This window comes from Protopterus annectens, chromosome 3.part1, assembly GCF_019279795.1.
Source record: "Protopterus annectens isolate FY-2018-M chromosome 3.part1, PAN1.0, whole genome shotgun sequence".
Lineage (NCBI taxonomy): Eukaryota > Metazoa > Chordata > Ceratodontiformes > Protopteridae > Protopterus > Protopterus annectens.
In genome coordinates, this window is record NC_056732.1 from 131,239,407 (window position 1) to 131,265,217 (window position 25,811).

Here is a 25,811-nt window from a genome sequence, read left to right on the forward strand (position 1 = left end):
CATGTCCAAACCAATGTAATCATGCCTCTCTGGCTTTGTCTCCAAACCTTCCAACCTGGGCTGACCCTCTATTATACTTATTCCTAATCCTGTCCACCCTCGTCACACCCAGTGCAAATCTTAACAGCTTTAACTCTGCCACATCCAGCTCTTAACTCCTGCCTTTTTGTCATTGCCACTGTCTCCAACCCATATAACATAGCTGGTTTCACTACCCTCTTGTAGACCTTCCCTTTCACTCTTACTGGCACTTGTCTGTCACAAATCACTCCTGACACTCTTCTCCACCCACTCCATCCTGCCTGTACTCTCTTCTTCACCTAACTTCCACGCTCACCATTATTCTGAACTATTGATCCCAAGTATTTAAACTCATCCACCTTTGCCACCTCTACTCCTTGCATCCTCACCATTCCTCTATCCTCCCTCTCATTCACACACAAATATTCTGTCTTAGTCCTGCTGACCTTCTTTTCTCTTCTCTCTAGATTATATCTACATCTCTCCAGGGTCTCCTCCACCTGTTCCATACTCTCACAACAGATCACAATGTCATCTGCAAACATCATAGTCCACGGGGGCTCCTGTCTGATCTCATTTGTTAACCTGTCCATCACCATTGCAAATAAGAAAGGGCTCAGAGCTGATCCTTGATGTAATCCCACCTCCACCTTAAATGCATCCATTACTCCCACTGCAGACCTCACCGCTGTCACACTACCCTCGTACATATCCTGTACCACTCTTACATACTTCTCTGACACTCCCAACTTCCTCATACAATACCACAACTCCTGTCTAGGCACCCAGTCATATGCTTTCTCTAAGTCTACAAAAACACAATGCAACTCTTTCTGACCTTCTCTGTACATCTCCATCAACACTCTCAGAGCAAACATCACATCTGTAGTGCTCTTTCCTGGCATGAAACCATACTGCTGATCACTAATCATCATGTCCCTTCTTAACCTAGCTTCCACTACTTTTTTCCATAACTTCATGTTGTGACTGATCAATTTAATCCCTCTGTAGTTACTACAGGTCTGCACATCACCCTTATTCTTAGAAATCGGTACCAATACACTTTTTCAAAAGACTACTTAAATAAATCCTGGCTGTGCTCCTGCATGACCCCAGGCTGAACTAGTCCTTACTTCCTTCCATCACCAACATACTTTGACTATGTTCATAGAAGAATAATTACTAAAATCTATTATTTAGTCAAAGGTGAAGTATATATTTTGCCTAGGCTATATTGACTAGTCATCTCTGTTCCAAAGAGTGTACTTAAGTTATGTCATCTGCTCTGTGAAGTGAAACTTCTGAATACTTTACTGACAATGTTCTTTTTCACTTTGTTATAGCTATCCAAATATTTGCATTATGGATGCATATGTTCACACTGTATGAACTGAAGCTGAATTTTTACTTTATTTCCTTTGTTAGGTTTGTCATAACATTGTGTAACTGTAACCATGTCATGTCAGTGTGGAGATTTTTTTCCCCAGGCCTCTGCTGAAAGTGGAATATTATATCAGCAGGACTTTCCCAGTAAAAAAATTCCAAATCAGATAAAAGATGAATGTTTTGTCTGAATCACTTTCTCCCTCTTCTCTAAGTCTGAGCAATTTCAGAGTAAATATGTGTGTGTGTGCGTGTGTATATGTGTGTGTTTGTGTGTGTGTGTGTGTGTGTGTGTGCGTGCGTGCGTGTGTGTGTGTGTGTGTGTGTGTGTGTGTGTGTGTGTGTGTCTGTGTGTCTGTATGTGTGTGTGTGTGTTCCTCTCTGTGCTAAGTGCTATTTAGAAAATGTTTCTTCATACAGCTACCTTAAAGCTGTGCACATTCAACATGCCTCTTGGTAGATGTACGCTTTGGTGATTGTTTATTGGTAAATCATCAACCCCTGAAGTGTTTCAGAGAGGAGTAGCTGAAATGGCTAAAGGACTAAGCAGGAACATAAGATGTTAACATAGTTGGTAATCCTGTGTTGACAGCACAGTTTATGACTTCTTAAGTTACTGGAGAGACTGAAGAAAGGTTTGAAACTAAATAAAAGCTGGTTTAAAATTTTTGTGACTACTCTACATGGCCATTTTTTTGACTTCTGAAGGTTTCAAACCAAACTCTAATGAAGTCAGTGTAATACTAAATATGCAAAAAACCCATGATAGTCTTTTCCTTTTCCTATGCATTTCCTTGGTGTGTTGCATTATTTTTCCAAGTTAATTCTACACTTATCATGTGTAAACTGTGCAAATCAGGCAATTGTTAGAGCATGACACTACATGGTTTTGATTACAGAAACAGAACAGATGTTTTGAGATGTCAAAAAGGACGATTAGTGAGGCATATACTTTGAAGGCTCATGGTATTTCACAGATTGTAACATTTCAAGTATATACTAGGCAGCAAAGGCTTTGAGCAGTGTTACTGCAGAAAGACATACCAGTAGTGTACAGCTCAAGACTTTTGACTGAGGCTCGCTCCTCCATGTTATGTACCAATAGAGAAAGAAATGGTAGCAATACTCTTTGGTTGTCAAATGTTTTCTGATTATATTTATACTTTATCAGCTAGTTTCATCAGATCATTAGTCACAACAGATAATTTTTAAGAAGTATTTTATTAATTTGTCTACAAGGCCACAAAGAATGTTATCGAGTTTGCAGAATTAGAACTTAGAATTCAGTATAAACCAGGCAAGTTAATGCATGTAGCTATTAAATTAAGCAGAAATTATTTGCAAGATTATAAAGATGACTTGTAGAGAACATTTAGAAAAGACCTAAGAAATATTTCAAGATTGACTACATCTGCTAATAATCTGTAGAAGGTAAGACAGTAAAATGCTAGTGAGCTCTGCAACATAAAGGGATAAAGCTCTACCTGTCTCCCAGGTGACTATGGTGCAATTAGTAGCTCAGGCATCTGTGATAATGGCAGGGAGGGATGAGCGTTCCCATCCCAGTGGGGGAGGGTATTTGTCTATGCAGTTCCTTTGGGGAAGAGTAGTACTTAGTGCATGTGTGTTTAGTATAAACAGGTGAACATAGAGGAGGGGAAACCAAGTGGTATATCATAAATGAAAAATCCTCCAGTGGAAGCAATCACTGGCACAACCTTCCCCTGCCAGGACAACATTAGGAATGAAGCAAAATGGAAAACCAAAAAATAAAATAAAATAAAAAAGGAAGGACATTGGAATGCATTTATTGTGACACACTGATGTGAATGGATGGCTGGATAACGTTAAGTCTGTGCATCCAGGTATAAGAGTGTATTTCCAGTACTGTGATCCACTTTCTTGTGTACATGACATAATCCTTACAGTTGGCAGTACTTTTAATTCCTGCACACTTCTTAGATGTAGTACAGCACGATTCACAGGTTGCATCTGTATTCGCCTGAGATGTCTCATCAGCCTGAGCAACTGGTTCAGAAGCATAAAGTCTTTAATACTTTTCAGAATCAAGAGTAAGAATAACCTGTTGCAGATATTCTCCTTAAAACACTGGAAGTTCAGTCTGCTTGTTAATGTACGAATAGATAATACAGTAATGGCAACTTTAAGTTAAAGTTACCAGTTAGTGGGTCTATATGATATGTGATTTCTCAGAGAGTTCATTTCAGCAAAATTTGTTGTTGAATGCTCACCCTGTTTATCATGTCTTCATTCAGTGGTCTTCATATGTGCAAACTTCAGTGTACACATATACTACATGATGCAGACATGAGAATGGTTTCATTATTGTAGAGACTAAACACAAAACCTTGGAAATTCATGAAACTACTCAGAATATTCCTGTGTCTGTTGTTGTCCCACATCGTGGCAATTCTAAATGAACCTGTGAAAAGATTAACTTGCCTGAAGATATTATCACAGCTCTGAAAGAGTTAATGTGAACCCTGCATGTTATAGAGACTCTGAGTAATGTATATGAACTGTGAAAATTAGAACACTTCCTTTCTTTGAAATTATTACCAAAAGCTGAATTCTCCCTCATTGTGTTGAATTATTGTAGAACATATGACATAGTCAATAAGTAATATGTTTGCAACTAATGCATTTGAGACTTTTTATTTATTCATTTAATGCATCTTTTATTTTAAAGTAAGATATACAGCACGTGTGCATATGTATATAAATAGTGTTGATATGGGGGTTGACTTTAAAATGAGTAGAGGTTGATCTAGTAAAAGCACACCTCCTACCTCCACTTTGTCTATCCTTTCTCTTGTCCTTTTCATGGCTTAATTTTTTTACTCAGTTATTTCTTAAATATTTTGCAACATGTACCTTTCATACACATTAGCCCATTTTAATACAACACACAGCTGAACTGTCCTATAATAAAATATGATTTTAAAGATGTACAGTTGATTAATAGTGATGTGACTCTACAGTTTATGTTTTGCTATATTTCTAAACTCACTCACATTCATGTCTTTCTGCAGTCACTAACTGGATTGCTATGTCATGTCCACAAAAGTTACAAAATAAAGATCAAATTATTTCTGCCTGCACAGCAACTTTGTTTCCCACCAATTTTTCTACAGTACCTTATGATGCCCTACAGTACCCTGTAATGCCCTACATTGCCTTACAATGCCCTACAGTGTCTTACAATGCTGCCCAATACCCAACAGTGATACAATGCCTTACAGTACAATGCCCTACAATGCCGTACAGTGCCTTATAATGTCTTACAATTCCCTATGGTGCCCTACAATGCCCTACAGTGCCCTACAGTGCCTTACTATGCCCTACAGTGCCCTACAATACCCTACAATGCCTTACAATGTCTTACAATATCATACTGTGCCTTACAATGCCCCACAGTGACCTACAATGCTCTACAGTGCCTTACAATGCCCTATAGTGCCCAATAACCTACAGTGACTTACAATGCCTTACAGTGTTTTACAATGCCCTACAGTGCCTTACAATGCCATGTAGTGCCTTATAATGTCTTGCAATTCCCTGTGGTGCCCTACAATGCCCTACAGTGCTCTACAGTGCCTTACTATGCCCTACAATGCCATATAGTGCCTTATAATGTCTTGCAATTCCCTGTGGTGTCCTACAATGCCCTACAGTGCACTACAATGCCTTACTATGCCCTGCAGTGCCCTACAATACACTACAATGCCTTACAATGTCTTACAATGCATACTGTGCCTTACAATGCTCTACAGTGACCTACAATGCTCTACAGTGCCTTACAATTACCTATAGTGCCCTACAATGCCTTACAGTGCCTTACAGTGCTTTGCAATGCCCTGCAATGTCTTATATTACCCTACAGTGCCCTGCAGTGCCCTACAGTGCCTTATAATTCCTTACAGTACCCTACAATGCCCTACAGTGCCTTACAATGCCCTACAGTGTCTTAGAATGACCTACAGTGCACTACAGTGCCTTACAATGCCCTACAGTGCCCTGCAATGCCCTACAGTGTTCTATAATGTCCAACAGTGCTTTACAGTGCTGTGCAATGCCCTACAATGGCCTACCGTGCCCTACACTGCCTTACAATGTGCTACAGTGTCCTACAGTTACCTACAGTGCCCTGAAATGCATTAGTATGCAAAAGTACTAATTTCACTTTGTCCATTAAACAAAAAGTTCACATCTATGCACTGTACTCTCATAGCAATTTACTGTGGGGTAGTGCTGATTTATAAAACTGTATTATTTTAGACTGTCTTATAAAAAAGACTAAGGTAGTGATGCGTGGATGTATAGCATGCAAAGCAGTATTAATCAGGGGCTATGTAAAGTGTGAGGATTCAGAGACAATGTAGAATTTGTTATCTTTCTAGCTGTGAGATACTCTGCAAAGCAAACTCACAAATATTAGTGGTGTGCACCCAAGCAGTACTCATCTCCAACTGTCAGCCTAAGTCTGTATGAAGAGTATGTTAATGCAGAAGCTGTCCACTAGGATAACCAACATTTTAAACGGCACTCATTTTCTCTTTATTTTAGATAGCGCATTGAAGGAAATGAAGATGAGTAACCTGTGCAAATTCTGTGACATTCAGCAAACAGACTGCAGTAATACCGGCAAATGTAAAGTTAACTGCAACATAACTTCTACATGTGAAAACAAGGATGAAGTGTGTGTTACTATATGGTAATGTCTAACTATGCCCTCATTTTTTTTAATGAATATTACATGTTATGTTAATAATGACAGATAGTATACTTTTCAGGTCTTCCATGTCTTATTTATAAATTTGAGCAGGGCATGGAGTTCTGTGGTCATCCACAGATTCTTATGAGTTTTTTGATGTCTAATGAGGTTTGGACCAATTTTATTTTGATTATGTTCAAGTATTTTACTGAATGTTCAAAAATTTGGAATGGAACCCATGTAAACATTGTCACAAGCAAAAAAACAACAAAAAACTGTAGAACAAAAGCTGGATAAATGAAGCCAAGGAATGATACAATATATTTATTTAGATAAATATACTGCATCATTCCTTGGCTTCATTTGTCTGGCATCTGCTCTCTAGTGTTTTACTGAGCCAATTAACAGCTGAGTTAAAGTTATTGGAAAAGCAGCTGGGAGATCAATCAGTGGAATTCTGGGTAAAGATTAGTTGCTTTGTATTTTATAGGTTCATAGGTTCATAGGTTCATACTAGGTTATCTGCCCTAGGGCATTTATAAGCCTAGCCAGAATGTGTTTGGCTTTCGCCACCCATTTTAAATTTATTTTGCTATGCCCTTTTTCGAGGTTAGTATACTGTGCCTCTGTCTAACAGTGACACAGAAGTGATATCCGGGGTAAACCTACGATCTCCCATCCACTCATCAAGATTCCTCTTGAAGAGAGTCAATGAGGGACTCTGCCTAACCTGGACTGGGATTTTATTCCAGAGTGAAGGGAACCTCTGGGTTATGAATCTGTCCCTCCAGCATGTCCTATTTATTTCAGTGCTGAGGTTCAAGTCTCTCGAGCGCGTACCTCGATGGGATTTGGATTTTCTGAGGTGCAGCATGTCCATTAATTCCGGGTTGGACATGGCTTTATACATCAGGCACAGATCGCCTCTGAACAGGCGGTATGCCACTGAGTAGAGCTGGAGTTTCTTTAACCGGGCAGCATATGGCATCTGTTTGAGCCCTTTGATCCTCTTGGTGAGGTACTTTTGGGGTCTTTCCAGTTGCTGCAGGTGTCTGGTAAGGTACATCCCAAAAGGGGCATTGTACTCAATTATGGGCCTGATGAGGGATGAGTAAAGAGGCACGATGACCTCCCCTGATCCAGATGTGAATCCCTTCATGATTAGGTGGGCTATATAAAATGTTTTTCTAACCACTTTGGCCACGTGGTTGTATTGGGATTTTTCCTAAGTCTTGTTACTTGTAGGGTTCGGGTGAGCTGTAGGATTACAGAGAAGGTAACTGATGACTGTTCAGTAGGAGAAGAAGGATGAACAATGGAGAATAAAAACTTGTGTGAGACGTTAGCAATTATGACATCAAGATGGGAGCGGTTATCGGACAACGGTTTTACTCTACTGGGTTCAGTGACCATCTGTTAGAGGCAGAGCTCAGACGTAGTTTGTAGGATATTAATTATGTGGTAGCAGAGTAAGTTAATATTGAGGTCACCTAGAGTTATGAGGATTGTATCCATGATTACATCCTTAACAAGGTATTGCTGTATATTGTAGATTTAGGAATTTTTCAAGGCTAAGTTGGTGTTCCTAGTTTCCCATGGTTAAATTCACCTAATATCTTACTGGGAGTGTAGTAAGCAACAGATGCTGTTTGCCTTACCAGTGAGAACTTAAAGAATTTGAGTTTAAACAGGAAAACGTTTTCCTCCACATTCTCATCTTTCAAGTTTGTGTTAAACGTTATAAGGGTACACTTTGAACAAGAATAAAAGTTGTAGGTTAGGGGTGCGATTCTTGATCTGGGATTCACTAATTAGTAAGATTCTGGGGTATGACTGTTAAGTTTAATACAGCTAATCCCAGTTTTGCTGCTTTTGGCTGATGGAGGAGATTTCTGGAATTAAAGCATAATAAGGGGCTACTTTCAATACACTACTATTGAAGTAGGAATAAAATGAAAGAATATATAAAATATTAAGTTTGAAAAATTTATGTGATATTAAATAGTGAGTTGGCTCTCTTTTTGTGATAGATGAAGGAAGCTTGTGTGGATACATGTGGTGAAGCAGTTAGTATTGTGAAGAGCTGGTAGGGATGTTTTAGGGTTAAACTGGAGTGACACAAAGGATTAGTGGCAGTAGGAATGCTGTATGTTTGTGAAGAGCTGGTAGGGATGTTTTAGGGTTAAACTGGAGTGACACAAAGGATTAGTGGCAGTGGGAATGCTGTATGTTTGCAAAATATGGTGAGTGTTTATTGATTAATGACAGATCAAGTCTCTATAGTATAAAGAAGGATAGTGATGACTCTGGTTAGTATATTGATACTGTTTATGTGAGGAGTTTGTATTTTCCATATAGAGGCTTAAGAGAATTAATCATTTTAATGAAGGTTTTCCATGCAATTACCTGTAAAGATGTATTATTTTGAGACCATATCTCTCAACTGTACAGATTTTCACAGAATGTCCAGATTTTTGCCTCATATTTTGTCTCATTTGTCATAAAACTGTGTTTTTCTGGCAAATTAGTGGCAAATCATTAAAGATTGAAGTTAGAAAATAATGACAGACATTTGAGTTTCTGAGTCCATACCCTTCAGAAAACTCATGCTAATGCAAAACTTGTTATTCTGTCAACCTTCTAAGTTTGTTAGAGCAATATTTAAAAATTGTTGCTATTTTTGAGCCTATGTCCCAAGTTTACCTGTGAGCTTGTTCAGATTTATTGTTCTAAGTGGTTGAGACGTATGGTTGAGACTGGTTTGCATAAAGCTGTGTCTCTAAAAGTAGACACAGCTGAGATGGTTGGGGATGGGATGAGTGATATTTAGAACCTACCGATATGCACAGCATGCTGCTAAGTATGAGAATGCTTAGCTTTTAAAGCAAGAAAGTTGGTTTAAACTTGGTAAAAACAGCCTGCAGCTCTTTACTGTATGTAATCAGTGTTGCATGCCACCTATTTTTTCTTCTTCTTTGTCAATATATGCTTCAGTTATTGTATATGAAAGACATGAGTACAAGTTAGTACTAATGTGACATTTTTCTTTAAAACTCTTGCATTTTATATGCTTGTGGTTATCTTTTTGCTGCAAGAGATGGACCTAAAGAGAGATGAACTTGGCAGATGAAGCATTGAAAGACAACAAGCTTCAAAATAAAAGAGGCAGTTTTGGAGTTTTGAAACTGTTTTAATGCAAATTAAAGCTAGTACCTGCAGTTTGTTTTGGTTTGTCTTTTGCAAAATTAAGACAGCAGCAAGTGTGGGGGAGGAAAATGTAGACTTTAGTGATTACTACTTACAAAGTATTTCAACTGTCATTTCTCAAAATATAGAAAGTAGCAAAGAATGCTTCTGAACAGCCCATGAGGGTTGATTAGTAAATCCTTTAATGTTTCATCATATGGTATGAAAACAAAGTGTAACTGTTAAAGTTGTATAGCCATGTATCTGGTATTTATTTACATAATCCTGGAGGAAAATCAGTTGACCCAGTTGTTAAATTTACACATTAGTTAAATGTTCATAATATATTTTTGTAAATCTTGCTGTGGAAGCTTTTTTTGACAAATTTTTCTCATCCCTAAGGAGACAAGATGAAAAAGCAGGTGTCAAAAACAGGACTATAGAAACTATATGCCATCATCCAGATAAAGAACTTTATGATTTTGTCTTAAATGATTACAACTCCAGCACCTGCAATATGCAAAAGAAGGTTGTGCCCTCTGGGGAATTCTACATCTGCTCCTGTAGCAAATCAGAAGAGTGCAACTGGGAAGTTGTATTTCCAGGTAATTATGCAATGTACATCAAATGCTGCTGCTATCGATAACCTGTGTGACACACAGAGAATGGTGTGATATACTTTTTATATTACCCCGTGTAATTTTATACTGAGACTGAGGGGTTTGGCTTAATTTATTTGTTTTTAAATGTTTGCCTCAATCCCACCTCTAATTTCTACTGACTGCTCCTCCCTGAATTCGTCCCTACTCCACTAATTCTCTTGACTGTATAAGTGTTTGGGGTAATCTGCATCCTAACTCCCATTATATCATGTGGCAAACATTGTTTTTGGACAAGATGCATATATGTTATCTGATAGTACTGTTTATCTTGAGATTATGGCAATGGCCATTAAAAGGTTAACTCAACATGTTTATGATGAGCTTTATGACTTGTTGATGAGTAGGTTGATGGACTGTGAGTTATATGCTGATTTTGTTGTAGATAATCCATTTTTGCCAGTGATCCATGGCCTACCAAAGGTCCATGAAGATGTTTGTGATCCTCCACTATGACCGATTATTTCTGGGAGTAGATAGCTGAGTGAGCCACTCTCTATTTGTGTTAAACATAAACTAAGATCAGTGGTGGATGAAGTTCCATCCATATTAAGAGACATACAACACTTTTTGAAGACCTTATTTGAATTTAATACAATTTTTTATATATTTCACTGTGTGTTTGTCACTTGATGTAAATACCCCTTTTACAGTCATTCCTAACTTAGAAGGCGTAGAAGCTGCTATAACATTTTTACATAAGCACAGCCACAACTCCTATGATATGATTTTTCTGATTTGTGCATTGTTGTATTTTGTGTTAAAAAGTAATACATTTATCCTTGATGATTGCATTTATTTACAAAAGGTTGGCGTGACTATGGGCACTGCGTGTGCCAATAGTTATACCAACCTAGTTATAGCATACTGGTCAGAGGAGTATGTTTTCGACCATCATGCTTTTTCATCTTATTTGAAATATTTTAAAAGATTTGTGGATGATATTTTCTTGCTGTGGAAGGCTTCTGTTTGTTTATTGGATCATTGTATCTTATATCTTGAAAGTACCACCGCCTATCTTAGGTTTACTAAACATATACTCTATGATGCTATTGATTTTTTTTCAATGTACATCTATGTAAAGGTGAAAAGGGGATGATAGAAAGTAGTTTGTATAGGAAACCTTGTGGTAGGAATATACCCTTTTATACCGTACAAGTATGCACTCTGGTTATGTGTTTCATAATGTAGTTGTCTGGGTTACATACTGATGATGCTATGTTTGACCAAGCCCTTAAGGGTTGATATCATGATTTTATGGATAGAGGATATTCTGAGCAAGACCTTGCATCTTCTAATACTGATATGAGAGAGGTAAGGAGGAGTATTGCTAAGCCATATTTTTCCCAGTAAATATCATAAGGGGCACAATAAGGGTGTCAAAGATGATAAAGTTAAGCTTGTTTTGATGTACACAAGTGACATTAGTAAGATTTGTGATATTGTAAATAAAAACTGGCAGATTCTTGTTTCAGATAATAAAGTGAATGATATTATTGGTCCTGCACCTAGGTTTTGTTTTAAGAATAGTTTCTCTCATAGTAGACAATTGTGTTATTATCACAATAAGTCTTTTCCTAAAATTTCTAATAGGTTAGGTACATATTCATATTGATCATGCACAGCATGTCTTTATGTTTCTGATCAGAAAGTTTTGTTTATCCTGTGAATGGTTTTAATTTTTTTTCTAGGTTTTATACTGATTGTTCTACTAGACATCTTGTCTATTTAGCGTTTTATAACAAATGTATATGTTTTTATGTTGGTAAAACCAAACGGTCACTAAGAGGACATCTCTTAGAGCATATTGGTTATGTTAGGAACAAAGATGTAACTAGTGCTTCATTTAGACATATAGCAGATTTTAATGATCACAGCTTTAGTTTTTTGATACTGCAGACTTTGACTTGTAGTTTAAGAGGGAGTGATATGTTTAATAAAGTTTAAATAGCTGAAAGTAAATGGATCACCACCCTTCAGGCTCATATGTTTCTGGGCCTGAATGGTGGTATACCTTTAAAACCTTTATTAAGGGATTGGAAATTGGTGCACTGATTAATTGCTTTTGGCATTTACTGACTTCAGTTTTTGTTGTAATTTATCTGAAAAGTGTTTGGTAATAATCATGAAAGTGCTTACCTGTTAAATGTTTTATTATTTTTACAGCCATGTTTCTTTTGGCATATTATTATTTTTTAGTTTATATTTTGCATTTTATATACCAACCTTTTTCCACCTGGTTGGTTTTGTATGTGTTTGCTGGCAAACACTGCTTTCTTAGATGCACTGCAATTTAAGTTTATCTCTAAATACTTAAACATGACAATACAAGGCGTCCTTCATATTCCATTTCCATACTCTTACAGTATGTACTGGACACATGCCAACATTTGTTTAGATGTCAGATGTCATGCTATACCTGTTATTGTTCCATGGGTTATTAGGACGGTGGTACTGCAGCCTTTCTCAGAAGACATGATATGACGAGACTGAACTAATTTTCTTCTTTTAACCAGATGATGATCTGGTGACAAGGCTAGTATATGAACATTATTCACCCTTAGAAAAGGTCTTTAACATGTTAAGCACTAGCAGTTTTAGCTTCAAACATGCATTTACTATCTATGAAAAGTTTATGTATCCTCTCCGTGTCTTTCATCTGCTGTACACATGTATACTAACTCCATAGTCACACAACCAAGGAAAGGAGAAACTCCCTGTAGAAGTACAAAGTGGTCTGATGTGAATAATGATTTCACACAGATGAATACTTTAGGCTTCACACATTATGTTTGGGCAGTTAAAACCCAACTGACTTGTCTCTTGTCACATGTAGCAGAAGCTGAGAAAGAAAAAAAAAAAAAAAGGCAATGGACTAGAATCAAAACTTGGAAATGTACCTGAAGATGAAATCTCTTCACAATACTACAGCTGCATTCCTAAGAGGATCCTATGACTAATTGAAGACTGACTAATGTTTAGTACTCATTTTTTCTACAACCACAGGTTTAGATTTATGTGTTCCTTATTTTTCCCTGTTAAGTGCATTTTTTTCACCTAGTTTTTTGTTGACAGGTTTGGACATGCACTTTCAGCTATTGAGAAAAGTATGCCTTAATTTTTTTGTGTAAAAGTAGCTCTAAATCAATTACTTCAGGTATTTTTAGGATCTCTTGTATGTTTTCAGGACAATTCAGTTGTGTGACTTAATTCTCTGAATTTCATTTGACTGATTGTAATGACTTAGCTGTCAACTCTGACTTCAGAGTTCATAGATTTGATGTCTACCTTGGCAGGCACGTCACCTGGCAGAGCGAACATTAGCTCTAGATAATGTTCTCCATTGATATGTCACCCCTACTCCATGCACAAAATGGGGAGAAAGAGGGTCGATGATAATAAATAAGTTTTCTTTCTTAATATTTAGACTTTGAAACCTATGTAAATTGGTTGGTCTGTATTCTCTGTTCTCCTTTCCTCAGCATTAACATTGTGGGAGAAATAAGGCCTAAATTTCCCACCATCCATTTCATTACTTGTTTTTTTTTTTTAAATATTTCCCTCCATCATTTCTACAGGTTCTCACTGCGTGCCTGTCTCAGTACATACCTGCCATTTTCCTTGCTTAAATTAAGATTTAACAGCTGTATATAGTTTAGCAAGGCATCGGTAGCATGCTCAATCCTTCCTTTCTCTTGGGCACATGACTTCTATATTTTTTACATGTCTGTGTGTGTTCATTGATCTTGTTTGTCTTCTTGTGAAAGAACATTACAGACATATAATTCTACAGATACAACAGTTATAAACAACAGAGATATTTAGTATTATTAATAAACTTCAGCTGTTAGCATTCTCAACAGGTAAGTTAATATAATTAGATCTGTAAAGAACACTGGGCAAAGTCCTTGAAAGTCCAGTACATATGCAGCCAGATCTGCCATATGAATAATGGAATGATCAGTAAACAGCCCAGTGTTAAAGTTCATACAGCAGACGTTGCCATTGTCTTCCAAGTTTCTTAACAAATGACTGATGTCTGTAAGGTTTTTGCCACTTTGGCTTTAAGAATATCCATACTCACTATAATGTCAACATGCTTGCTTATGGTCCTACACAAACAAAAGGCATCTAGTTTTCTTTGCTATGGGTTTCCAGAGGGAGGCAGAGTATAGTCTAAACATAATTGAGAGTTGTGCCAACATGGTCCTGTGAAGAAGATGTAATGAACTGAAAATGGGTGACTGAAATATAATGCAGTTTTCTGCTGTAGCTAATACAGTCAGGCCTGTTGTCCTTTTCAAGGCCTTAGCCAGAAATGTTCATATAACTTTAATTAAGCTACAATATCAAAACTTGTCAAAAATGCTGAGGTTCTGGCAGCCACATCTCTCATTTGTTACATGTATTACAGAGTCTTGTTCCTTGCCTTTACTGGTGGCCCAATAATCATTATGTAAAATTTTCAGGTGCTGTTTGGACAGTGACAGTATATAATGTGTAATTCAAATGACATGTAGGTGATTTTCAACAGATACTTCTGTGTTTGACTTGGTACATATCTTGGCGCACACTTGTAGTTCTACTGTGGTGTAACCAGTGTCAAGCTGTAGCAAGAAATCATAGATCTGAGATGCTTTCAATGTAAGGTCTCCTCTCTCCATCCATTCCCTTACCTGTCTTTAATAATTCCTCTAAAGCAAGGAGTATTGCATCCTCACCATCTTTAAGGGGGGTATAAAGATTGTATGCCTCAGTTGAAAATGTTTCCATTTTTTTCTTTTGGGAAAAAACAAATCTCTTACCAATAGGTAAAAATGAGGCTGCAGTCAGCTGTATCCTGATCTTTTGTGTTAACCTGACTGTAGATGAAATGCCTTTCACTATCTATCCCTAACACCATAAAATCTTGCTATCAACTTTATGAGAGGGTTACCCACACATAGGAGACTCTATGATGCCAGCATGTAGCATGTAGTTTCCCTCATGTGTGGAACACCTTGTTTGTGGAGTAGAAAATGCCATATTCTAAGATGAGCATGGAGGCCGTTCCTGTTCCAGAAACTTGTTTGAGGTAGTATGCTATTTAAAATTCTAGCTTCTAACTTAGCCAGTAGTAGAAAGTGATGGTTATTAGCTAAGAGGACATTGTGTAGGGGAAAGTCATTTGCATATTGTCTAATATTAATGAAGTCTGCCCCTCGTAGGGTTATCATGGTATGTAGCACTTAAGGGAAAGGAATCTTATCCCTTTTTTGGTCCATGCACAATTAAATGTCATCTTCTTAAGTTTATGTAGTCATAAAGTGAAAATAGGTACAGAAATATGATGCAGAAAATCTAATAAAATTTAGGGCAGAATAACTTTTTAAGTGCATTTACCTACCCCATAAGTGGTAGATGGAATGTTTTCCGTATATATATACTTAAGTATAAGAGTCTCCCACAGATTCTATATGTTGATGTTTGTTATGGGGTTTATGGAAGGGTGAGGACATGTTCTTAATTGTGATGAGGTGCCAGAATTCCATCTAAACAGTAAGATTATTTCCTGAGTGCCTACCTGCTTAGCTGCTAGCTTGACCAAGAATAATTAAGTTTTGGACTTAGAGACTCTCAGCCCTCTAGAATATGGAAAACATCTAAAACACTGCAGGATAAGTTGGATGTCAATGATTAGATCCACTGATACAGGGAGGCAGTCATCAGCTAATGTCACTTTTCTAATTTCTTCTTCTTCTTCAAACACTTTTTAACCACCTAGAATAGGCATATGGAGAATACACTGTATAAAGGTCTTGATTGCAATAGGAATAAGGTCTAGTAAATATCTACATCTCTCTTTGAAGAGTTAGTCAAAATGTAAACAATCACTGTACCAGCAGCATTCTAAAGATGTCTGTAATGTTTCTTAGCAGGTTTTATCTCTTGCATAAGTTGATAACTGTATGTTTGTTATTGCTTACAAAATTTGTTTTACATAAAATCAGTACAGTGAGTATGTTAAAAGGCACAATACTTCGGAGGGTGTCAGGGTGATTGTCTTGACACAGCAATATGGCTGAAATCAGAATGAACTTGATTAACACTAATTAGTGAATTATTTATATAAGCAGTGTTAAAACTACAAGGTTCATAAACCCAGGAGTACAACTGTGTCATGCACTAGAGTGTAGATGTCTAGGTGCAAAGACTCTGTCAGCTTGAGAATCATAATCACACACAACTAACTTGTCATGTTTTCCCTAGTTGTAATGTATTCCATTTCAGCGTATTCTTCATTGTTACATTTTAGTAACTGCTCCAATGAAAGACATGGTGCACAGGGTTAGGCAGAAAGAATGAAGGCAACCGTGAGACTGAATGATCCGCATGCTCTTAATTAGCTCCTATGTCCATTTCCAATGTGCTCTCTTGTCCTAAGGGTACAAGTTGCCCACTTGCTGCCTTTCTTAGTGGTCTTGTCATGTTACTATTTGCACTGCTAGGCTCCAAGGAGTCAAATGATCATTCAGCCGAAGTGCAGGAATGGCTTGGGGGGGCAATTTGCTGCTGATGTAAGTAGTTTTGACCTACCTTAAGGATTTAGGTTGGAGTTGGTTTGCTCCATTAGGGGGAATGAAGTCTTTGTATCTCACATCTTCCACATATAACCTGTCCTGTTGGAAAGACAAAAGTATTGCTGGGATTTCAAACAGTAATCTGTCGGTTTGTCATTTTATCTGCATAATTTCCAGTTACCAGAATAACATGGGTTGCCATTTGTATAGCAGATCATCCCAATGTTGGCAAAGACGCATCTCATAGACATTACTTTTTGAGAATAGGCTTGAGATAGCTACACCTTTTTGTCCTGTAGGATGAATTCTCTGCATTCTTAAGCATGGTCCAAGATTTCTTCTTTACCATATAATTCAGTGGTTTAAAGATTACTTGCCTGAATTTTTGGTTTTCACATGGCAGGGGCTAGAGGAGTTAATTCACTCAGTTATTAGTCATGCTTTGTGACAATTCCAGTGTTTTTTTTTTTAATACTTTTTTTAAAGGAAATTCTCCCCGGTTTAATTTTCTGATAGTTTCCTTAAGCCTACCAACAGAAAGCTGTTTCTTTGTTGGTGATTCTGTAGATCATCTACTTTTTAGCAGAACTAGATGGAGGACAAATGCTGATCCTTTAGTGTGGTATGGACATACTGGATCCTATTAGCATCATGTGACACTGCAATTTCATTAAACGCTACTTAGCCCCAAATAATGAAAGTTCTCAGAGGTGATCATTTTTAATTTTCCTGTGTCTGTTAGCACTTGTTTGATCAGTCATTAATGAGTTTCATTTTCCTTTCTACATAAACAAAAAAATTGTCTTTTACTACATGAGCACACTGAGTCCCAAGACAGCAACACTTTTTTGGTGAATCGATTGCAGTCACTTTTTTGATACCAAGGCCAAACCAAGAATTTGCTAAAGTCTAATCAGATTAGTAGCAGTTTACAGTAAGACAGAAGTTGTAGGCACTCCTATTTATAATAAGCTTTCTAAGTCATCTTAGATCATGTAGCTAAGGGCTTAAGCTGCCACTGCATTACAAGTTGGTGCAACCTCTTGTTTGTGTGCATTAATATATGCTACTGGATTTTGTCTTACACGTTAATCTTGCACATTTTAAGCTTGCTGTTTCCAGTACTAAAGGCATTTTAACTACAGACTTATTTGAATGTGACCATCATTTATGTCACATATTGTCCTTTGTTTAACATTAGTTGTACTCTGTCAACATAGCGATCGATTAACTGTGTAACATTCATAGTCCAAATTCTATAAGTTTACTTGCACAAGAATCATAGGATCATAGCATCATAGGAAGTTACTAGGCTAATGTTCCTAGGGCCCTTAAAAGCCTAGCCAAGGTCTATCCTTATTTCCATGATCAGCACTTATTGCCCCTGTCCAAGAGGGACATAGGTGGAACCCCCAGGGTTAATTTACGGTTACCTATCCGATCATCCAGATTGTGTTTGAAGAGAGCCAGTGAGGTGCTCTGCTTGACATGAAGTGGGAGTCTGTTCCAAAGGTGTGGCAACCTCTGGAGACAAATCTGTCCCTCCAGCAGGTTCTAGTAATATCACATACCATGTTAAGGTCTTTAGAGCGAGTATTACATATACCATTTGACTTGCGGATATGCAGCATTCCAATAAAGCAGGGTCAGAGATCATCTTATATGCAAAGCAGAGGTCACCTCTGTGTAGTCTGTATGAAACAGAGTAAAGTGACAGTGTTTTCAGACTATCCACATAAGACAGATAGTGAAGACCTTGAATTGTCCTTGTGAGGAACCTTTGTGGTCTCTCCAGTTGCTGCAGGTGCTTGGAAAGGTACATACCAAAAGGGGCACTGTACTCAGTTATTGGTCTGATAAGGGAAGAGTAACGGAAGGTTATAACTTTTTTTCTGGAGGCAGTGCCCTTACTTATGAGATGAGCAATATAGAATGCCTTTCTTACCACTATGGAGACGCGGTGATGAAAAGTAAGGTTGCTGTCAATCTGTGTTCCCAGGTCTCTCACCACTGAGTGCATACTTAGGGTGTTACTATTGATGTGGTAGTTAGTAGGAGCATTGCTCTTACTAAAGGGGATGATAATGCATTTTTTTGCATTGAGTGTAAGTCCATGACGTTGGCACTAATTATTTGTTTGTGTAAGACTGTCTTGTAGGATGCTGGCATCTGGAGATTCTATGACCACTCACAGTTTGCAGTTATCAGCAGACTTTGTTAGCCACAGACCTGTAGTTTTTGCTTGTACTTTGGAGAAATAAATTCCAAACAGTAGAGGTCCCAGGACTGATCCCTGTGGAACACTACCGGTTACAGGTCTGCTGTTGGAGGTGATTTCCCTTATTTTGACTATATGTGTTTTATCTGTGAGCCAGTTAGTGACCCATCTAATGATATAAGCTTTGATATCTAGCTGGGTGAGTTTGTCAATGATGTGTAAGTGGGAGATAGTGTCAAAAGCCTTGGCTAAGTCTAGTTAGGCTGTATGCACAGATTTCCCCTCCCCCAGCACATTGGTGACTGTCTCAAAGAAGTCCTCCAGGTTTAAAAGGCATGATCTCCCTTTGACAAATCCAGACTGAGTAGGGTCAAGTGTTTGGAGATTACCTATATCTTTGTTGATAAGGTCCATGATGATTCACTCCATGGCCTTGCAGATAAGGCTAGTCAGACTAATAGGTCTATAGTTCCCAGTGTCAGTGGAAGCACCACCTTTGTGCAATGGAATAACACTGGCTATTTTCCATTCAGTTGGGATGAAGCCAGTGCTTACACTATGATTGAAAGGAGTGGTGTTGCTAATTCCTTTTGGAGCCCATGTAGGACACAACCTGGGATGTTATCAGGTCCCATAGATTCTGTATTTTTAGCCTTAGAGATCGCATTTATGACCTACTCTTTAGAGATACAAGGTAGGGGACAGGTGGTAGGGATGTCACAGGGTATATGTGGTGGGTACACAGGACAGAAGTTTTCATAGAACCTGTCAGCCAATGGGTTAGCTATGTCCACAGGCTTAGTATATGTGGTAAGTGCAATCAGACCTCTGCACGTGCGGCTACTGCACGGCTTAAAGGCATCAAGGAATTACAAAAACATGGTAGAGCCAGCAAACAGTGGACCAAATCCATTTATTGAAGAAAGGAGGAAAAAAACATACCAGTTTCGGCCCTTAGGCCTTCCTCAGTGTTTGTGCAAACACTGAGGAAGGCCTAAGGGCTGAAACCGGTATGTATTTTTCCTCCTTCCTTCAATAAACGGATTTTGGTCCACTGTTTGCTGGCTCTACCATGTTTTAGTATATGTGGTATCATTAACTACTAATTCGGCACAAATCTGGGCCTTTACTTTTAAGTTACGGATGTAACTAAAGAATGCCTTATGGCTGCCCTTAGTTGAGGAAGTTAATTTGGATTCATAGTTTGCTTTGCAGGACTTCATAAGAAATCTTATTTGTTTATTTAAGCCAAGGACGGAGTGTTTCCCAGTTTAGGGATCACTCCCTCTTACTCATAGACAGCAATTTCTTCCTCTTATTGTAAAGCCTGTTAATGGCAGTTGTCCACCAGGCAGGCTTGCTCTTCCTTGAGGAGCTTGTTTTGGTTCTATCAGGTATAGCCAAGTCAATACAGTTGTAAGGATGTTTGTATAAAGCATTGGTGTAAAACCCGGCATAGTTACCAGTTCCATCTGAAGGTGGAGGTGCAGTGAAGCTATTTACATTGTCTTGTAAATGGTTATAATGTACTTTGGAGAGGTTTTAGTTTAGTTGCTGCTGGGGGAGGGGTCAAGTGTGATAGCTACTTTGAATGAGACTGATTTGTGGTCTTAGCTAACCATGGAAGACCTCGCAGTGGAGGTGCTGTGGGTCCCCCATATTGCTAAGCACCAGATCTAGGATGGTGGCATGCCTTGTGGGGGTGTCAACCAGTTAGCCCAGGGCATTGGAGTTAACGAAGTTGAAGAACCTTTGGGCAAGTGAGTCTGAGCACAAGTAATTTACTCAATCAATGGATGAGTAAAGTCACCCAAAACCATGGTGTTTGAATGTATCTTGATAGATTCAAGTAGATCCAAATAGGCAGAGTGGGTGTCCTGATTCATGGAGGGGGTTCTGTAGCTGGCAATGACTTGAATAGGTATCCTGCCAACAGTTAATTGTACCTGAGGTATCTCCAGAGAATCATACTGTTTAACCAATCTGGTGGTGTAGTTATCTTTACTAAATATTGATAAACTTCCCCCTTATCTTTCATGCCTTCAGTTTGAGGTCTTAGCATGTGGAAGAAGGTGTAACCTGGTATGGCTGGGGTGTTGTCCACAGCCTTGAACCAGGTCTCCATCACTGCACAAATGTCTGCATCTTACAACATGGGGACTGCTTTCAGTGAGTGCAGTTTCATGTTAAGATTCCTAGCATTTAGCAGAATATCCTTGAGGTTGTTTTTAGATGGAGTTTTTACACAAGGAATTTTGTCCTTCACTGGCTAAAAAAGCAATACAGGGGGTGGCAAGAGCCTTAGCCAGTAGCCAAAAACCCAGAGGTGACAGATGAAGACCATCTCTGGCAAAGCATTGAGGGTTGTCAGTCATATCATCTCAGGCTGACAGATACTGGATCCCCTTAGAATGACACCAGAAACTAAGCCAATTATTCAAGACAATCATTTTTTGTTTATATTGAGACATCATCCCAGATGAACATAAAATGCTGCTTAAAGCTTGGAACATACCTGCCTGAGACACATACTTGGAGAGCTCAGTCATGTTTCTGTTCATATAGTCCAGAAAGGTACGTCTCAAGTCATTCACACCAACATGGACTATGACAGAGTCATAACAGTACCATTCTTAAGTCTCTGTACTTTCTTTCCTGAATGAGGGTCAGAAAAGTTGTTAACTAGCATATAAGCTGCATCTAGATTTCCTCCACTGGATTACTTGGGATTCAAGAGATTTATGCTTGTAGGTCACAGCTTCATACACATTCTTATGTTACAAAAGATTTTTCTAGTACTGTACGGTATTCTTACTTATGAATTTTTACTTTGGGCATAGTCAAATCACTTACATAAAGTTTAAATATTTTATTTCATACTTTGGAAACCTTTGGAATCATTAAAAATTCTTGAACATTTTGTTATAAAAAAAAGCTGTGATGCCTAAAAGAGAAAATGAAATACTGGTAATGGCTCCCACACTTTGGTATAATAATGTGCCATGGTCTTCTTGGAAGAAACAGTATCAACAATTTGGATGAAAATGAATGGGAGCGAACCCATTTCAATAAGTAGTAAAAATAAATCATCACAAACACATCTTTCACTGTGTGAGTAAAAGCATCATTAAGTTACAGTTTTATGGTACATCAAGTAATGTAATGCATCGTATGACTGCTATATGCAAAATAATCTGTGCTAATATTTTCTTATTAAAAATATGTGTATAGTTTTCTTTGAATTTTTTATTTTACATATATTTTGAAATTGTATGCTGCTATATTTCTTAGGTACTTATTTTATTCTGCATGATTTAAAGCAGTGAGTTATGTACATAGAATCAATTTTCACCTCATCAATCAAAAATTATGTGTTCAGGATCTCTTGAAAAAAATGTATTGCTTTGCATTTGTCTGTTATGCAATATTTTGTTATAGTGTAAGAAATTGTTCATTACAGTCCTCTGAGTTTATCTCTGATGGCTGTTTTATTTGCATATATGGATAGCCTTCTTAATTCATTGCTGATTTAATTCTCATGTCTCCAAAATAGTGGACAGAGTGTGTCTGCAGCATGTTTTATGTTTGTTTACGTTCTGTTGGGTTCCAAAGCTACTCTTTTTGATAGTCTTGTTAGTGCCTCTGCTGAGCTAGTGAAAAGCTGATGCCAGCACATAAGACTGTGGTTTAGTTACAAAGATGTTCTTCATGTTTCACTGTTGCAGTCATCACATTTGGTTTATCTGCTTGCAGTAGCCGTCAATCGTCCTGATTATCAGAGTCTTGGGTCCTGCACCGGTTGCTGTCTCATCTTCCATGACGTCAAGTAGTCAAGGGTATAAAGCATGCAGCCAACACCATTAGATCAGTCTTTCTTGCCATGTGGTGCCTGAAGCAGAAGCAGTTCGCAAGTGCTGGTTGGCCGACTCCTGAAATTTTTGTTTTCGAGTTTCAGAACCGAAGTCTTCAGCTAAAGCTAAGTACCCCATTGGGGAAACTTTTTCTTGCTCTAAACCAATGTCAGTTGTTGTTGTATCTTTCAGCTTTTACCAGTTAGGGGTCACCACAGTGGAACTCCAGTCCGCTAATGATTGGTAGTTGACTTTTACGTGCCGAGTTACCAGCCCTGATGCACAACCTTCAATGAAGGCATGCCCATTCACGCATGTCTGCATGCAGAAGACGCTCTAGCTGAGAATCGAACCAGACAGCATCTTAATGTGAGATGACAACGCTACCGCAGCACCACCACCACACTCTAAACTGATGTCAGTAAAAGTCAATAATTGTATTTCTTGTGGAAAGCAAATACCTCAGAAAGATTTTCATTCGTGCTGTATTCCTTGCTTAAGCCGTGACCACGAAGTACCCCGCTGTCGGTTTTTTGCCTTATTTAAACAACGAACTATTCATCGTTGGTATATTTACACTTCTAAATATTTTGGTACTCGGTTCAATTATCCAGATATGTCTTCGATAAGCCACCCGACTACTGACATTCTGAAAAAATGCAAAGATAAAGACAGAGACAGGCCGCTTAGGTCCAAAGCTGCCGACAATGCTTCTCCTAAGCTAGTCACCAGTTTGCAGGTACTCAGTGAGGCACTTTTGCAGTCCCTTATACCCACTACTTCAAATTTGCAGGCCTCTACTGAGACCTATTCGGAGTCCGGTATGCCGCGAGATGCTTCAACTGTGGAACCTGAGGATCTCTCTACATTGGATGGGTCCGGAGACACTGTGCAGGCACCGGCTTTGAGGTTGTATTTGGCCCTACTGACTAGCATATTAAACCGATGCCATCTTCTTCTTCAAGGCCTAAAACTCGACCCATGCCTAGAAAACCGATGCCCAGACCCCATGGTCAGGCCTCTATGCCAAAAAACAAATGGTAAGAATGACTGAAGACCTTATTACTTTAATCATGGGAAGCCAACCTTCCCCCTCTAAGGACCTAGGACTGAATTTGCTTATGATACTTTTGATCAGGGATTCTGAAATTTCTGTTTCCTCTCATGACCAGGATTTACCTTTTTCTACCTGTGAGGATTCTGATGCAGAGGACTCTATTCCCTCTGCTTCCCATCCAGAGGATTTCTCTTTTGGTGAAACCTTGCATACTCTTTAGGGAGCATTTCTGTTGGGAAAGCCAGGATTACTCTGATTCTAAAAAGAGGCTTAGGGATTTCTTACTCCTGCCCCTACACAGGCCTTTAGCTGTCCCCCCTGTACTGGACATTGTTGATGATGCCTTTTCTGGATCTAGCATAGCCCCTGACTCTTTATCTCCTGCTACCAGAAAACCTGATAGATATTACATGGTTCCTGACTCTCACAAGTTCCTTTTTAAAAATCCTACTGCGGATCCTGAGGCCATTTCACAGGGACCCAAGGGCATTAAGGCTACTACTGCCAAAAATCCTACCCCCTCTGGTAGAGATTCCAGGGCACTGAATAGATGGGGTAAGAAGGTATACACTTCTGCAACCTTGGCCATTAGGGCTTTAAACTGCCAGTGCCATATGTTAAAGTATCAGCAGCATGTTATTGGATTGCTTAAACAGAAAATTATGTTGATTCCTGACTGTGCTGAAAATAAGGATTTACAGGATTTAATGCATTCTGCTGAACAAGTTGGAAAACATACTTTGCAGTGTGGTTTTGATTCACTAGAGGCATCTTGCAGGGCTGATGTCACTGGGTTTGTACTTAGAGGGCATGCTTGGCTTAAAGAACAGTCTTTGCCAGATCATGTTAAAGCTAAATTGCTGGATGCTCCCTTAAATCAGGACCGCCTGTTTGGCAACAAAGCAGAAGTACTTAAAAAGATGGAGAAAAAAGCTAAATCTATGCAAACTGTTAAAGATTTCCTACAAGTACAGCCTCCAAAATTTAGTAGGCATTGGACCTCTAAGAACTGGTCCTTTCCTGCTTATTTCAGGCCTCCTCAGTCCAAACCCAGAACCAGCAGAACACCCAGGCTTTAGTCCCAAGGTACACACAGGGCTAAGCAGTGGGGGGCTCCCACTTCCAAATCAGAGAGTAGTAACACTCCCCCCTATGGTAAACTGTCTCAATGACTTAACTTTAAAACTTCCAAGCCCTTCTCAACTAACTGCTCCTTTAGGGGGAATGATTGCGCTGCAGACAAGAATCTGGGAACTCATTACCCAGGACAAATGGGTTTTAAATATAGTTTCCCAAGGATACAGATTTCACTTCCACACATTAAAAACCCCAAATGGTTGGCCAGAACTACCCCCAAATCCAGTGGGCAGAGGCTCAAAAGCAAGCTCTCTCTCTCTTAAGCATAAGGGCTATTCAAACTGTACTAGAAGAGGAAAAGGGACAAGGTTTCTATGCACGACTTTTCCTGGTACGAAGAAAAGACAGCTCATGGCGCCCTATCCTGGGACCTGTCTACCCTAAACACCTTTTTTGTGATCCCAAAATTCAAGATGCTAACTCTTCACCTGTTGCTTCCTATGCTAGACAAGGATGCCTGGTTGGCAACACTGTATTTAAAAGAAGCCTACCTGCACATCCCAATCAGGGAATCTTGCAGAAGATACCAACACTTCAAAGCAGGCTACACACACTATCAGTTCTCTGCACTGCCCTTTGGCTTATCTACTGCACCCAGGATATTCACAAAGTGCCTAGCTCCAGTCATTGTGTTTTGCAGGCAAAGAAATATTCAAATATACCCATACCTGGACGATTGTCTAATTCAGGCAGAAACTCAGGACATACTTTTGAATCATCTGGCATTTGTACAAAAGGTGCTAACTTGTCTGGGGTATACCGTAATCAAAAATAAATCACATCTGGTACCCTGTCAACAAATTATATTCCTGGGAGCAAGCTTGAACACAACTTCCCAGATGGCTTTCCTCATGCCAGAGAAACAAATTCATTTGACAGCTTACTTCAAACTAGTGGCCACAAAAACCCTGTTATCTGCAAGGCAAATACTGCAAGCCTTGGGGTTCATGGCCTCCTGCATTCTCCTAATTCCATATACAAGACTGCATATGAGGAAACTACAA

At 38.7% G+C, this 25,811-nt stretch overlaps 1 protein-coding gene across 4 annotated transcripts in view; it reads left to right on the forward strand.

Moving 5' to 3' along the window:
• TGFBR2 (transforming growth factor beta receptor 2) overlaps nt 1-25,811 on the forward strand; it is a 470,063-nt gene that overhangs the window by 265,798 nt on the left and 178,454 nt on the right. For all 4 annotated transcript variants that reach the window (XM_044066662.1, XM_044066660.1, XM_044066661.1 and 1 more), the window contains 2 exons: nt 5,992-6,139; nt 9,728-9,930. In XM_044066662.1, the coding sequence (XP_043922597.1) occupies nt 5,992-6,139; nt 9,728-9,930 (351 nt within the window). The remainder of the gene's footprint in view (nt 1-5,991; nt 6,140-9,727; nt 9,931-25,811) is intronic.